This window comes from Cyprinodon variegatus, unplaced genomic scaffold (genome assembly GCF_000732505.1).
Source record: "Cyprinodon variegatus isolate N-32 unplaced genomic scaffold, C_variegatus-1.0 Scaffold19, whole genome shotgun sequence".
NCBI classification, from domain to species: domain Eukaryota; kingdom Metazoa; phylum Chordata; class Actinopteri; order Cyprinodontiformes; family Cyprinodontidae; genus Cyprinodon; species Cyprinodon variegatus.
In genome coordinates, this window is record NW_015150472.1 from 2,436,160 (window position 1) to 2,450,869 (window position 14,710).

Below are 14,710 nucleotides of genomic sequence, written 5' to 3' on the forward strand. Positions count from 1 at the left end.
ATCAGAAGAACCGACAAAAGGGAGGTTGAGTTTCTTTAAACTTTTTTCAAAAATCAAATGTGATGCAATGTAGAAAGAAAGCAGGTAGATGCAAAGGGAGGAAATAAACAGAGGCTTACTGAGTGTGGGGGCCTGCGTATCAAGGAACTGCAGCAGAACGTCCTGAAAGACTGGGAGGGTGGCAGCTGAGAGGGAGCCAGACGACACAGAACCTTTCTCATCCACCACCTCTGACTCACCGCACCTCTGCAACACAACAGGAGCATGATTTTAGAGTCACAAACAGATAGAGAATAACATAGTACTTCTTCAAAGCTATAAAAGACCTTTCAGAATTTTGGATTATATACATGTCATCTTGGAAGAAGCAGCGTCCCCATCTTCAATGCTTTAACTGAAGGAAGGCGGTTGGTCCCCAAAATCTCACAATACATGGCCCTGTTCACCCTCTCCTTACTACAGTGCAGACACACTGTCCCATGTGTTCAGAAACACCCCCAAAGCATGATGCTACCACCCCCATGCTTCACAGTAGGAGTGGTGTTCTTGGGATGGTACTCATCATTCTTCTTCCTCCAAACACAGTTAGTGGAATTATGTCCAGAAAGTTCTGTTTTGATCTCATCTGACCACATGACTTTCTCCCATGACTTCTCTGGATCATCCAAATGGTCATTGGCAAACCTAAGATGTCTTAGTGTATTATTAACAGTAACCTTGGAAACGGTGCTCCCAGCTCTTCTCAGATCATTAACCAGCTCCTCCAGTGTAGTTCTGAGCTGATTTCTCACCTTTCTTAGGATCATTGAGACCCCACTAGGTGAGATCTTACAAGGAGCCCCAGTCCAAGAGAAATTGACAGTCATTTTTAGCTTCTTCCATTTTCTAATGATTGCTCCAACAGTGAACCTTTTTTCACCAAGCTGCTTGACAATTTCCCTGTAGCCCTTTCCAGCCTCGATGAGGTTTACAATTTTGTCTCTAGTGTCTTTGGATAGCTGTCTGGTCTCGTCTTGGCCAAATATATTGATATACAGTATTTCACTCAACTCAATAATTAATTTTTCCCCCTGTAACAAAACTTAAATTATCATTAAAAGTTTGTTACAGCAGCAGAGAATCCAAATATGAAACCTAATTCAACAACACTTGGCAATGGGAAAAATGTGTAAACTCCCCTTGTTTTTCATTGTCGTTTCAATTCCATTCCAATATCCACTGTCTGGTTATGAGTCACATTAGGCGTTTTGTCTTGTAAAAGTCTACATTCTATACATTTCTTTCGTTTTAACATTTGGGCAATTATAGAAGAACGTGTTTTATTTTTGCACACCCAGCAGCTTCAACTTTTGCCATTTGTCCTTTGCAAATTAATGAGTCATGCTGGATGAAGAGCTTGTGTGAAAAGTAATTTTCAGGTGAGCCTCAGTCTATCACCTAGAGTTTTGATCTAAACCTTTCCACTGCAGCTCTGACTGCATGTCTTCAAGGATTATCCTTCATTTAGGATATCCATCCTCCATCCAAACTCCCAGGCTGAGACGCTGTGTTCAGAGTGATGTGTGTTCTGCTTCCTGGAGTTGTGCCTCCTACCTCAGCTTCTATTTCAGCCTGTCTCTTCTCCAGCAGCTTGGCCACAACCATGGCTCTGTGTCTGCCCGAGCGCTTGCAGCACACTGCCCATTCACACAGCAAGGTCACCACTGCATCGTCATCAGGGGACATCTGAACAAACAGGAATTTAAAGGAAAAAGACACGAGTCACTGAGTAGCTGTATCAAAGAAACTAGCAGGAAAACTCATTTAGATTCCTAATAGCTCATTCACTAATAATGAAATGGGCTTTAAAACGGCCCATTAGTCTAAACCCCTCTTTTAAACTCTAACTGAAGAGATTTCCAGTTATATTACAGGCATAATGAAACACTCAGCAAGGAAAGCTGTCCGTACCTCATGGCCATCCTTACTCTGACCGGAACCAAATATCCTGTTGTACAATGAATCCAGGGAGTTGTTGAAGTCTGATTTCTCAAAACTGTGGTTGTCCAAAACCTCCAGGGTGTGGAGAACCCTCCCAATGGTAAACCCTAAAAAAAAAAGGAAACACCATCTGATATCATCTTGTCCTCAAGGGAGGAGAATAAAAGGAGTCAGCAAGGACCAAAGGGGAGAGTTTCCTCACCTGCAGTTGTTTCCTGACACTTATCAAACGACCACCTGAACTCCACAGCCTGACCTCGCTCCTTAATCTGCTCCTCGATCTCTCGCAGCTTTGCACGAACCTGCAGAGTAGCATTAAGATTAAAACATGTCGGAGACAAGCAGAAATTCAGCTAATTATGTTTTGTGAGGATTGGATCACTACATCAAAATAACTTGGTTTATATAAAAATGTCGTTTTTTGATTGATGGACGATGAAGCAAAAGTTCCCTGAAGCACTTTTAAAATGTCCCATTTTATTATTGTGCTACAGGGATTCACTAATAATTTGTTTTGTTCAGCGTTGCTTAAAATCTTTTTGATGACTTCATGGATAAAAATAGTTGCTGCACAACAAAAACAAAACAAGGTGATTATTTAAAAGAGTAAGGAAGGCAAAGGTAGACTGCAGTAGGGGGTACCTGTTGTGTGAAGGCAGTGTTTCCTCCTGGCATTGGCAAACTTGAGGGGGCAATAGGCAGGAGGTCCAGGGGGGATCCAGTCTTATTTCTACTGTCTGTTAATGAGTAATGCCACACCAAAGCACTGGGGCAGCACAGGACGATGCTCTGAAGAGATATAAAAATAAAAGCTGTAAGAAAACTTGTGTTTCTTGAAAAAAATAAAATAAAACGCAAGACAAGATTAACATAAAAGATGGAGCTGTAATGAAATAGGAGTTAAAATTCAAGGAATCACCTGCAGCATGCAGCTGAGACCAAACACCAGAGGTCTGTGCTGCGGGCAAACATAGAAATCTGTGAACGGCGTCTGGGAATGGTTCCCTCCAGCAGCCTGGGAGGTCGGGGTGCTGGGCAGAGCGCTGCCTTGCTGTGTGAGGATGCCGTGTGCCGTGTGACCCCCCGCGCCAGGGCCCAGGCTGCCGTCGCTTAGCAACAGGTTGAGGCGACGTGTGCAGAAAAAAGCCAATCTCCGTGATAAATAAGCAGAGCGTACAAATTCTCCTGAGTACTGAGACACAGAGGGGAGATTCGCAGCATTAGAAAGCATTTGGAGTCAGGACTGGAGGAGAAGTTAGCATCCCAATAACAAAAAAAGAAAAATATTTCTAGAAATTGTACAACCCTCCTTTTAAACAAATTAGGCTAAATTAGGAGGGGAAGGGCATCATTAAGGATTTATCAGTAATACTACTATAAATTTTTTTTTTAAATTGGGTTTAAAAAAAATTTATAAAAAAAAGAAAAAGCACTGAATTTTTTGGGTTTGTTTGAAACAAAAAGGCCCACAGAAGAAATTAAAAGTACAAAATAAATACATTTTATACATAAATAAAACAATAACAACCCTAAATAACCGTATATCTAAATAAAAGGCTTAAATACTGTATCTTAAAAAGTGTGTTACCAAAATGTATACAAATTCAGACAGAAAAAAAAAAAACAACAATGATTACATAAAGAGAAAATTGTTGGATAAATCTGCTGTAAGTTAGTTTTGAGTAATGGACTCTATGTATTGCCTTAAATTGGATTAAGTGTTTTTTCCACATTTACAGAGCAGAACCATATTCTGCTCAGGCTCCCAAATGGTATCATCCATCTTCCTCTCCCAAGCAGCCTGAACAGACTGCATACTAGGTCAGATTATTTAAACAAGTTAGGAATCAATATTTGAAAGGGGCAAAAAGACTTTCTAACAACTGTAATCTTCAGAAAGTTGTTCAGAATCATCTATATTCTGATGCACGTAATCCCTAATTTGTCAATAATTTGTAAATATCTGTTCAATCTCTGACTGAATGGAAAAATTTTATTGTAATTGACCAAATGAAGCAAATTGTAGATCAATATAAACTTCTACAAAGAATTAAAACCTGTGAGTCTCTAAGGTCTAAAGGCTTTATCTACGAGAGATGGAGGAAGGATGCAACAAGGAGGTGCAGAATGTTTCAGTTCTTTTTATCTGTAGTACATCTAGATCATGCAAACACATGTTGGTAGTGAGTAACTGCTTCTTTAGTATTTTTGTTTAACCCTCCTGACAATACACTAAAGCTCTCAAATCTGATTCTAATGCAAAAAGCAAGGAATCGCCTGACACGTTCTCAAAGTGGAAACAGCCTGGAGTCGGTCTCTGCTCTGTCTGCTGCATGGCGAGCCTGTCAGGGGCGCACAGCTGCACTCGCACTTTTCTAAGAAACTCAGAGTGATCATTGTTTCCATTTGCTGTTGTCAAAATCTCAAACAACCACAGAAAAATAGTCTCTAAATTTATCACTAGCAGTTCTTAAGAAAGAAAAGATCCCTAGAGGGGTTTTAAAACCTGCTTAACGTCAACAGGGGATGAAATTAGAGGAAGAGCAGAGTGTTGAACCTCCCATCAGCCCCTTGGTGTCTGTGCTTCTTAAGGAGGAGATCAGCACCACAATGAGGCTTTAGTTGGAGTCTCAATAAATAAGATTGTAATAATACCTTTATGTGAATTATTATTAAGGCTGAAATTCTTTGGTCCACAAGAACCGTTTGACGTCTGATTTTAATGCTCGGATTTAGTACCCTTTCATAGTTGCAAGGCACATTTTAAGAAAGGTGTTTTACCTGTAGTAATAGAGGGAGCAGCAGTCTGAGGAGCTCATCTTCACCTGTACGAACTTTCTCAAAACACTCCAGCACCCATGTCAGGAACTCATGTCTGTCCAACATGCCATCCTACAAACAAAGAGAAACACAACCGTTATTTTTAAAAATATTACTGATTTAGTCTTTAAACGCCAAATGACAAGTTTATTTCCCATAAAGAAAACAGGGTTTTTCTTTTTCCACATACGTTTTCCCAATAAAGAAATATTTTTCTTCCATCAACATTGCTAATATATTTGAATAAATAAAGGTCGCATATTAATGTCAACACATTCCTCAAGTGTCAAAACAACTCAAGGATCTTTGATTGTCAAATTTATTCTAAAACAACGTCCAAAGATTATTTAAACACATTTAAAAGAGTAAAATCTGCTTTGCCACAAAATCCTTGAACTCCCTTCCACCATCTCTAATTCTAAACAAATTATTGAAAGTTGTTTATTAATAAACTAAATGAAAAAAAAATGTCTTAAATTACCCAGATAAAACTTGAAAAATTAACAGCCTTTTTTTTCTTGTTTATATATAACAAAAAAAATCCTCACTTTCCAGGTAACAGTGCTGAAATTTCTGAGCTGCATTTAAACTTAATTTGCTAATAATTGAGTAAATTTATTCATTAAGTGTGGATAGAAAACAACAGAGGAAAAGAAAACAAAATGGACCAAAGGATAATAAATATTAATCATATCCAGTAACTCCTGAAGAAAAACAGGTGCCGTATTTAAATGTACCTGAAACATAAACATGGCAAGTTTTTCATTGTACTCCCACTGCTTCGTGGCCGTCTCCACATCTGCAGGCATAACTGGAAGAGGGGAGCCACACCCCTGACTGGGAAACTGTCGGTAAAACTCTGAGATCTTCTGAAGTTGCTCCAGTAGATATTTAGTAATGATCTGGGTCCATTCTATAAACACAACAACCGAAAATGGATTTTAAAGTCACATAATTAAGATGAATCAAAATGACTTAAAATCTACCGAAAAAACAAAAAGACGTGATTTTTTTTTGACTCACCGATACAGGGATCCATCACATGCCTCTTCTTGACATTAGCATTTGTGATACCTGCATGATATGCACAGGTCATCTTGATCATCCATGCTGCACGCATGACTGGGACCGAGTACTTGGCCAAGAAACCAAACACCTCTTCCTTTTTGCTGAAAATAGGGACCTGGAACAGACATGGCTCTTTAGCATCAATTAAAAACAAATCCTAATGTGTCTAATTAAAAAAGGGAAAAACCTAAAGCCTTTTTCTATTGGTTTTTATGTGACCTATTTTCAAGGTTTACACTTAGAAAACCTGTTTTAAAGGCAACAACCAGGAAAATCCCATAAAGAGATGGATGAATGGATGGATTAACTAAACTTTCAATATCTGTACCATCCTACACAATTATAGCCCTTTTACAATTTGCTATCCATATAAATAGAAATTTAAAAAAATGTATGGCTCATTCTTTGCTTTATGTTTATCAAAATGTTTTAAAAATTTTCACATTTTAAGACCTAAATAAAAACATGTATATGTATAACTAATTAAAAATCCTGTTAGATTTTTCCTTTAGCTCATCTAAACCCAACTAAATGTACCACTTCTTTCCCTTGCAATGATACCAGTTTTGCTTCAAAACGTGGCTGTCGTAAGGGTTATACAATACAAATTCAAACAAATCCAAAAAAAAATAAAAAAGATCTGTTAAAAAAAAAACAAAAACAAAAAAACAGAATCAATGGGTTAGGTATAAACCGGGGGGGAAAAATGGAAACAATCGTTGGGGTTAGGAGGATCAAACAGGATAATGTCATCAAAATGTAGCTTAAATAATAGAAATGTAGGGTTATAACGGTTTAGAGATATTACACCAACTAGACAGTTGGCACAGCTAATGTAACCTCCATCATTTGCAAAAAACTAAAGGACAGTAGAAATCTCAGACCATAATCTACATTTCTTAAAAAGGTTTTGGTGGCAGCAGCAGCTGGAAATCAGAGAGACCACTGATTTCATAGTAGTAAAGCAATGAATTAGCCCAGTTTAAAATAGAGACAAATAAGGCTCGTATTATTAAAAAGTCAAAACATCCTCTAAGAATAACAAGTATACATAATTTTAGTGCCGACTTAAACTTTAAAGCGCCAGAACATCCAATATGGTACACTAACAAAAATATTAAAGATGTCTTTATTTTAACATTCAAAAGAGAAAAGGTGATTATTGTTCCTTTTTTCCATAAAAAGTTTGATTACACTGTTTTTCCAGTGTAGTCCTGTTTCTGTGACTGGGTGGATGCGCTCTGTTCATCCTGTGACATGGGAGTTGGCTCAGAGCCCGTCTACCTGGCTGTGTTTTTCCTAGATGGGGTCGCCTTTTACAGTTTCGTTTTGTATTTCTGCTTTTTGTCTCAGCAGATGGCCGCTCACACTGAGCCTGGTTCTGCTGGAGGTTTCTTCCTGTTAAAAGGGAGTTTTTCCTCTCCACTGTCGCTACAAGCATGCTTAGTGTGAGGGATTATATCCGAGTCAATGAGTCGATGCAATCAACAGGTTTTCTTAGATAGAAAACTTTAAATCAATTTGACTGTATGATCTGGTTGAAGTGCCTTGAGATGACTTGTGTTTTTAATTGTTGCTATATAAATAAACTGAATTGAATTTCCTGTTCTATTTTGATATTGAAAAATCAAAACATACCATAGATCAATAATTCAAGGTATGCATGTTTTGTTTTTTACATGCAATGACTGGGCTGAATATAGAAACTTTGATTTCACAGCATAAAGCCTGTCAAATCATGAGACCGGGCTTCAGACTTCATTAGTTTTTCTTCTCTTCCTCTCGTCTCAACATGCTCTGTCATTATATTTAATCTGTTTTTAGATGCGGCTTTCATTGGTTTCAAACATTTGGGAGCTTTCTGGATTGTAAGAAAATATGTAGGTCCAGTTAAAGTAAAGGTCAAGTACTGGATAAGGTGACAAAGTTGTTGAGATGGCATTTCACCTGATGATATTAGATAAATCTAAAGTAACCAAAGATCGAAAAAAAAAAAAAAAAAAACAAGTAGCCAAAGGTTCTCACCTTTTTAGCCAACTGTGTGAGCGGTTTAGTTCCAGCTAAATCTGTAAACCAGTTGTTGATGGAGCTCTGTGACCTCGCTGTGACAAGCCAGAAATTATCCTTGGTGTTGATATGTGGTTTGCGCTTTATTGTATCTCCAAATGTCATGAAGTGCAGCTTCTCGGCGATGATGCTGCTGAAGTTTGAGCTGATCTGTAAAGCAGTGAGGAAATAAATTCATAACTGATAAATCATCAAATTACTCAACACATAACGCTTACCGGACTGATTGATCAATACCTTGGAGGGGTTAAAGTTGACATTTTTGGCACTGCCATGTTCATCCCCAGACACAGCAGGCTGGTTGTTAAATCCCTGCTTTACATTTAGAGCAGTCAACTCATCCTGAAACAGAGAAAAAGGTTCACATTAAATTAAATGCAGAGTAAGAATTGTGTAAAAGTGTGTCAACCACATAAAAAGACCTGAAATTAAAAGGGAATTGCTGCTGTTTGAGAAAAATCTAATTTATTATCAAACACAAATAAAGACCAAACATGTTCTGGCTTCATAAGACAATATAGGACCAGCTAGCTGCACGACTGAAACAAATCCTGAACTAAACATCTGTAAGTCAAAACAAAGAGGAATACAAAGGTTTGTTAAAAAGGGATAAATAACACAGAGCCTGGAAAAACAGAGGTGGTTGCAAAAGGGAAAACCTGCAGAGAAATTCATTTTAGATGCAATTTCTTTTAGAAAAAAAAAATGTTAAAGAGGGAGAACAGGAGTTTATGTCAATAAAATGAATAAAAGAAAATCGGGTGAGAGCAAAAAGATCTAAATATAAAGCAGCAAAAATGATCCTTTATGAACACTTCAACTCTTCTGTTAGCCAGCATGCAAAGAGGCCGTTTGTAAACAAGCATTTCTCTGAAATGATGGTTTATGGGAGGAAAAAAAAAAAAAGTAGGCTGGTACCATTGGTGGTGAATAAAGGAAATACCAAACACTGGAAAACATGATAAATGGATGAACAGATGGATTAAAAGCTTTACAAGTGAGTAAGAATGACCAAGTCTGTCGGCAGACACAAACTCGTCACGGCCCAGGCTATGAAAGTATTTATTGCAGGAAACTACTTTGAACAGAAAGATATATTCAGAATTTTTTTCGGGGGGGGGAAATTCCAAATTCCTTCTCCTTTTGTTGGGATTAACGATGGGCGCCCATATTTGGCTAACACACGGAGACTGTTTAAAAAGATGGAGCTTGAACATCGTTTAGGTATAATCCCCATGATACATAAAAATAAATTGGCAGGAAATAAAATCAGCAAAATTCACAGTCAACAAGTCGATTCTTTGAAACACATGTTTGTGATTTGTGAAAGCATCGATTCCTCTTTTGTGATTTTGTAAAGAATATTTACACTCCAGCAGATTTCATCAGTTTTCTCCCCAAATACGCATAAGGTTTTACTATCAGACAGTAATAAAATGAACCAAACAGAAAGAAATAAGCTTTCCATTGAAGATTATATCAATTAAGGACCATTTCATTCACACCAATCAAGTGAACCACAGTAAGACCATCCATCCATTTTCCATCACTCCTCCAGGGGGGGTGGTGCCCATCTCCAGCAATCAATGGGCGAGAGGCGACCTTCCTCCCACAGCCCAATGTTTTTGGACTGTGGGAGGAAGCCAGAGTACCCAGAGAGAACCCACGCATGCTCAGGGAGAACATGCAAACTCAATGCAGAAAGACCCCAGGAAGGGCAACAAACCTGGAACGTTCTTGCTGCAAGCGAGTGCAGTGCTATCCACTGCGCCAGTACGCAGCCCCCACTGTCCCAGACCCCCATGTATGATTAGAAGGAAAGTGACGAAGCCTTCAACATCCTTATATAATGCCAGAGTATAACGTTGAGGGTCCAGGAGGTCAAAACTGAAGCTAGGAATGTTTTTAACACATTGTTTTCCCTCAATTTTAATCAGAGATCAAAATAGGGCTGTCGCGGTTGAGGAATTCCCCCTGCGATTATTCAAAGAGGCTAAATATTGCAATATGAGATATTATCGCACCGCATCTTTTTTTCTTTATTCTAATCTATTTATTTCGCAAATGTGTTTGTATATTGTTAAATTACCAACTAAATGGCATCTTTCCTTTAAAACATGGCGCCTAAACATTAAAAAAAGTTATAAAAAAAAAAAAAAAGACATGCCAATTTTATAACACTTTATTGAACGCAGATCAAAGGGCAGTAATGGCACATATATGCCTCATTTCTCTGACTGAACTTCGGACAAAATTCAACAAAATTTAGAAGAAGGCTGAACTATTAAAGGCAAATTTGACTTCAGCATCTTTAATTAAAAAAAGCAAGTGCCCGTTTTGTTTTTTGTTTTTTTTGTTTTTCTTTTTTTACTTACCGTAAGTGTGCCTATACAAAGTTAAATGTAACAGGCACCATAATTCTTAATTCACACACAAACAAATGACGGTGATTTAAAGCTCAGCCCTGTCCTTGTTGAGGATAAGGAAAACCAGCATGCTAACCTTATGCGGTTTGAGAGGATCTGAGAGGGGTGAAAACAGTTCTAGCCACACTGAAAACCCCCTCGGACGGTGCGCTCGGAGGAACGACCGGAATGCAGGTTTCTCCACAGTGGAAAATGGCAGCATTTCTTCAACCCGGTACCGTGTAACAGCGGCTGTTAGGCGTTTATGTCTGTCACTGTCTGTGCTGTACTAGGCGATTCGAGCAAAGGCTTCGCTGACTTCAAGCTGTTGGCTGGCACCGACATGAGCCGCCGCATGACTCTGTGTGGCAGGAGGCGGCGATAGCCCCACTGTAACAGCTGGGTGGTAGCTAGGTAGATGAGCCCTTACATTCGTTGTTTCCATGTTTTACTTGAACAGTTTTGCTACAGATTTTACAAATTGCCTCATTAAAATTGTCTGGCTCCCCCTTTTCATTTGGCTGAAAACCGAAATGCTCCCAAAAGGGCGAAGCAACATTTGGCTTTGATACCAGTGCAGCTGCCATCATATCCTTCTCAACTGTTCTCCCACGATATGGTGATGGAGGTGGCTGGTTTTGTAGCGTGGTGAGCTTCTTGATATCGCGATATTTCATTAGTGCGGTTATCGTGACAGCCCTAGATAAAAAATTTAGAAACAAGAAGGAGTCCTGGACAAAGACTGCATCTAGTAAAGAGTTTCAATGTCAAAGCTAATGATTAGCAAAAAGTATGAAAATCCAACATGGGTGGGGAGACTGTGGAGCTTCAGTGATGGTGGGTGTCATTTTATATTAGGTTTACTAATACATAAACTAATACACACACACGCAAAGAGTGTCTGACAGAAAACAAGCTGAGTTCAGTTCAAAACTTCAGATGCAAGCAGCCTCGAGTTATTTAGCTGGAGAACAAAGAAAATCATGAAGACAAGCTCAAATCTGGACAGTAAAAAAAAAAGATTTTAGAGTGGCCTAGTTAAAGCGTGGACAGAGAAGCAGTAACACAAACAAGCCGTTTAATGCTGATAAATTTGGGGTTTGATTTAGGGCTGAAACAGTAAATTGGATTGATTTGGAATAATTGATTATCAAAATAATTGCCGCTGATGGACGGAGAAGATGTACATGGAAGATGACCTTTGGAGGAGTAGCGGTGGATAGGGAATAGTTCTCATTGATTAACATGACTAAGTGCTCCAAAGGATGTAGGAACGGAGCAGTGACGGAGAATGTGGAATCTGGGGGTTACAAATGGAACCCCCCATCCGTCTGATGTCTAGAAGCACAAGATTTATATCCAGCCATTCAGCAAAGCTGTATGTGCTATTTGACCAATTAGATGAGCCCATGAATGGTAGATTACCTACGATAAATTAAGTGGAAAGAAGTTAATATGGTAAGAAAAAAAATGTAAAAAGCCAAGCTAAAAAGTGAAAAAGTTAATAAGCAAAGTTAAAAAATGTAAGTGCCTGTATCACTATTAATACCTTTAAGGTTATGCTTTAACAAAAAAAAAAAAATGTGTTTCTTTCACTCCGTGTTTTTCATACATTTTTTTAGAGAAGAACTATTGTTGTTTTTCTTAATATATTAGGGCAAGTGGTCGTTTTTTTGTTGTTGACATTGACATTAATTTTTACCATGAAATACATACATATATATTTTAATGTTAGAAATGTAATATGGTCTTGTCTTTTCCTCCAATGAAACTCTTCAAATTTAGATTTTCAAAGTATTTTACTGAGTGACATGAAGGGTTAAGAATATATATATATATATATATATATATATATATATATATATATATATATTTTTTTTTTTTTTTTTTTTTTTTTTTCTGTAAAAATTTTCTTTAGGTAACCTTCCTATCCAATCACTAATTGATTAATCTAAAAAAAAAAACAAGATCAACAGATTAATCGATTAGAAACATAATCGTTATTTATAGGCATAGATTTACTTAATGGAGTTCTGTGGGTAAAAAAGTGAGTCTCTGTTTTAAATAAAAGTATAATAATAATAAAAATTGCTTAACAGTTCATCTGAGATTTAAAAGTTTGTTTTGTACATTAGATACAAGAGAGCCAAAACAGCAGGAATCTGCAGGGTTTGTGGTTAAGTCTCTAATTTTGTTCGGTGCAAAAGGGTTAACCAGGAAACCGACACAGTTGCCAGTATCCAGAAATGCTTTCTCACCAAACAGACAAAAATGCGATTTATCGCCACCCCAAAAATTAAACCAATAAACACCTGAAGCTAAATGTTGATTGAGCTTATTCAGTCTCTATGCACTCATTGTATCAGCTACATGTCAAATTAATTAGCTATTTTCTTTCCAAATATCAATTCAAATTAACCACTTATTTTAAAGCATGCCAGAAATATTTTAAAGGGTAAAATTAGCAGACGTAGCTAACGCCAAAGTGTACCAGTTAAATAACAAAAATAAACAACAACAAGTCGCGTATAATTTAAATCCCCGACCGCTAATGTTTTCCATCGCAAAACAGTAGAATATTTATTTGTCCTAATAAGTATTAGCTGAAGGGCAGGCTAAACTGACCGAGCCATAAAAGCAGCGGGTTGTTTTTCCAAACTTAAGCCGGACACAGCTAGTTTACAGGCTGCCAGACAGGAGCTGCTGCTGCTTATTGTTACCGAGAGGCCCACAGCGGCTGCTACACGGGCTAGCTGCTACTAGCTACTTGCTGCTAAACGGGCTAACTGCTGCTAGCTAGCTACCTAGCTCCACTGCTCTGTTCAGAGTATTTTCCTTGGCCAAAAAAATAACCCTGGGCTTTTAAATCTCATAAAGCAAAGGTCGTACCTCTTTTTGCCTCGGATCCTGGGGATAGACGTCCGGAGGCCCCAAGCGGGACCGTTTTAAAGGCCGGTGTTCGTAACTTAAGATCCCAAAAGCAGCCATCATCCAGCGGCATCACAACCGGAGCTTCCCTCCTCCCCAGCAGGCTGAGCTCAGCCGGCCTGCAAACAAACAGACGGAGGGTGGCTTCCGGGATACTTTCAGACCCTAACTTCAAAGTAAAGGAGCACAAAATAAATCCAATATGCGTTAGGTTTAAATAACTGTTTTCAAGCATGTATTATCTTGCTGAAACTGGAAAACCATCATGATTTAAAGAGATAAATGTTTGAAAATATCACCCAGTTTCTAAGTAAGCCATAAATTATTTCACTAAGTGAAATTAATAAAACGTTTAATAAGATAATAATGTATAACACCTGGGGTATTAGGCTACAACTTTAACTTAATTATATTTTTTATGCCAGGCACACAAAGCACTAAATTATTGAATGTAATATAAAAAATATATATACATATATTACCTGGTCTTAAAAATGTATTATAGTGTTATGTAAAAGCACCTTATTAACATATGGCATGTGTCTGTGTTTTAATTTTAATCTCTGATGTACAGATTCTCGTGAAGGTTTATGAGATTTGTTAGAATATTGGAGAACAAACAGCACCATCAGGAACAAGGAATACGGTAGTGGAAATGTCAGAGAGGAGTTAGGATTCACAAATATTGCCCATGCTTTGAACAGATCATGCAGCAGCCCTGAATGCATCGTCTTAAAAAGGAAGGGGCTTCTTATCTGCAAAACCAACAAGACAAGATTTCCTTACTGAGATGAACTAGCAGGTTTTGATCCATTGGATAATTGGCTCCACTCTCCTCAAATCTGTCCTTTATAAATGCCTGGCAAGAGGAAAGTTGGTGAAAGAAAGACACAAAGAAGTCTCCCTGCAGCCAGTTTGTTATGAACAACAATGATTTGTGGATTGCATGGTTTATAATTCTCCTGTTGCCGAAGTGTCTTCCCAGGTCTTTGACCCATGCTGCTCCTCCAGAGTTACTGTAGGTTTTTTTTTTGGCTGCCACAGCCGGTGGGCGGTGGTTTATTGGTAGGTTTTTTTTTTTTTTTCATACACTTGCCATTTTAGATTGTTAAGGAATCTGACTGTTCTCCCTGCTGCCCTATGGGAAGAGGCTACGCAACATTCAATGCCGGACCAGCAGATTCCGAAACAGCTTCTTCCCCATCACATTCAGACAGCTGAACTGTTGAGAAAACTCTAAATCATGTCAAAGACTCTGCATCAAACTAACAACACCAAACAAAATCAATGCATAATTGCACCATACACATTTAATGCTCTGTACTTCCATATTAGTGCATTTTTTTTGCACAATGTTTTTTCTCCCACGCGGTTTACATTTGATCACTGCTGCACTTTAGGAAATGGAAATCTCACAAAAGCTGTACAAAACAAATAAAAGT

General features: G+C 38.1%; 1 protein-coding gene across 5 annotated transcripts in view; it reads right to left on the reverse strand.

The window, feature by feature from the left end:
* Nucleotides 1-13,384, reverse strand: part of med12 (mediator complex subunit 12) — a 34,765-nt gene extending 21,381 nt beyond the window's left edge. For all 5 annotated transcript variants that reach the window (XM_015388789.1, XM_015388773.1, XM_015388757.1 and 2 more), the window contains exons 1-12: nt 13,230-13,384; nt 8,173-8,277; nt 7,894-8,085; nt 5,824-5,983; nt 5,538-5,713; nt 4,762-4,872; nt 2,900-3,172; nt 2,623-2,769; nt 2,183-2,282; nt 1,951-2,087; nt 1,594-1,725; nt 120-246 (exon numbers count right to left, since the gene is read on the reverse strand). In XM_015388789.1, the coding sequence (XP_015244275.1) occupies nt 120-246; nt 1,594-1,725; nt 1,951-2,087; nt 2,183-2,282; nt 2,623-2,769; nt 2,900-3,172; nt 4,762-4,872; nt 5,538-5,713; nt 5,824-5,983; nt 7,894-8,085; nt 8,173-8,277; nt 13,230-13,331 (1,762 nt within the window). In that variant the 5' untranslated portion in view covers nt 13,332-13,384. The remainder of the gene's footprint in view (nt 1-119; nt 247-1,593; nt 1,726-1,950; nt 2,088-2,182; nt 2,283-2,622; nt 2,770-2,899; nt 3,173-4,761; nt 4,873-5,537; nt 5,714-5,823; nt 5,984-7,893; nt 8,086-8,172; nt 8,278-13,229) is intronic.
* Between the last annotated feature and the right edge of the window lie 1,326 nt (nt 13,385-14,710).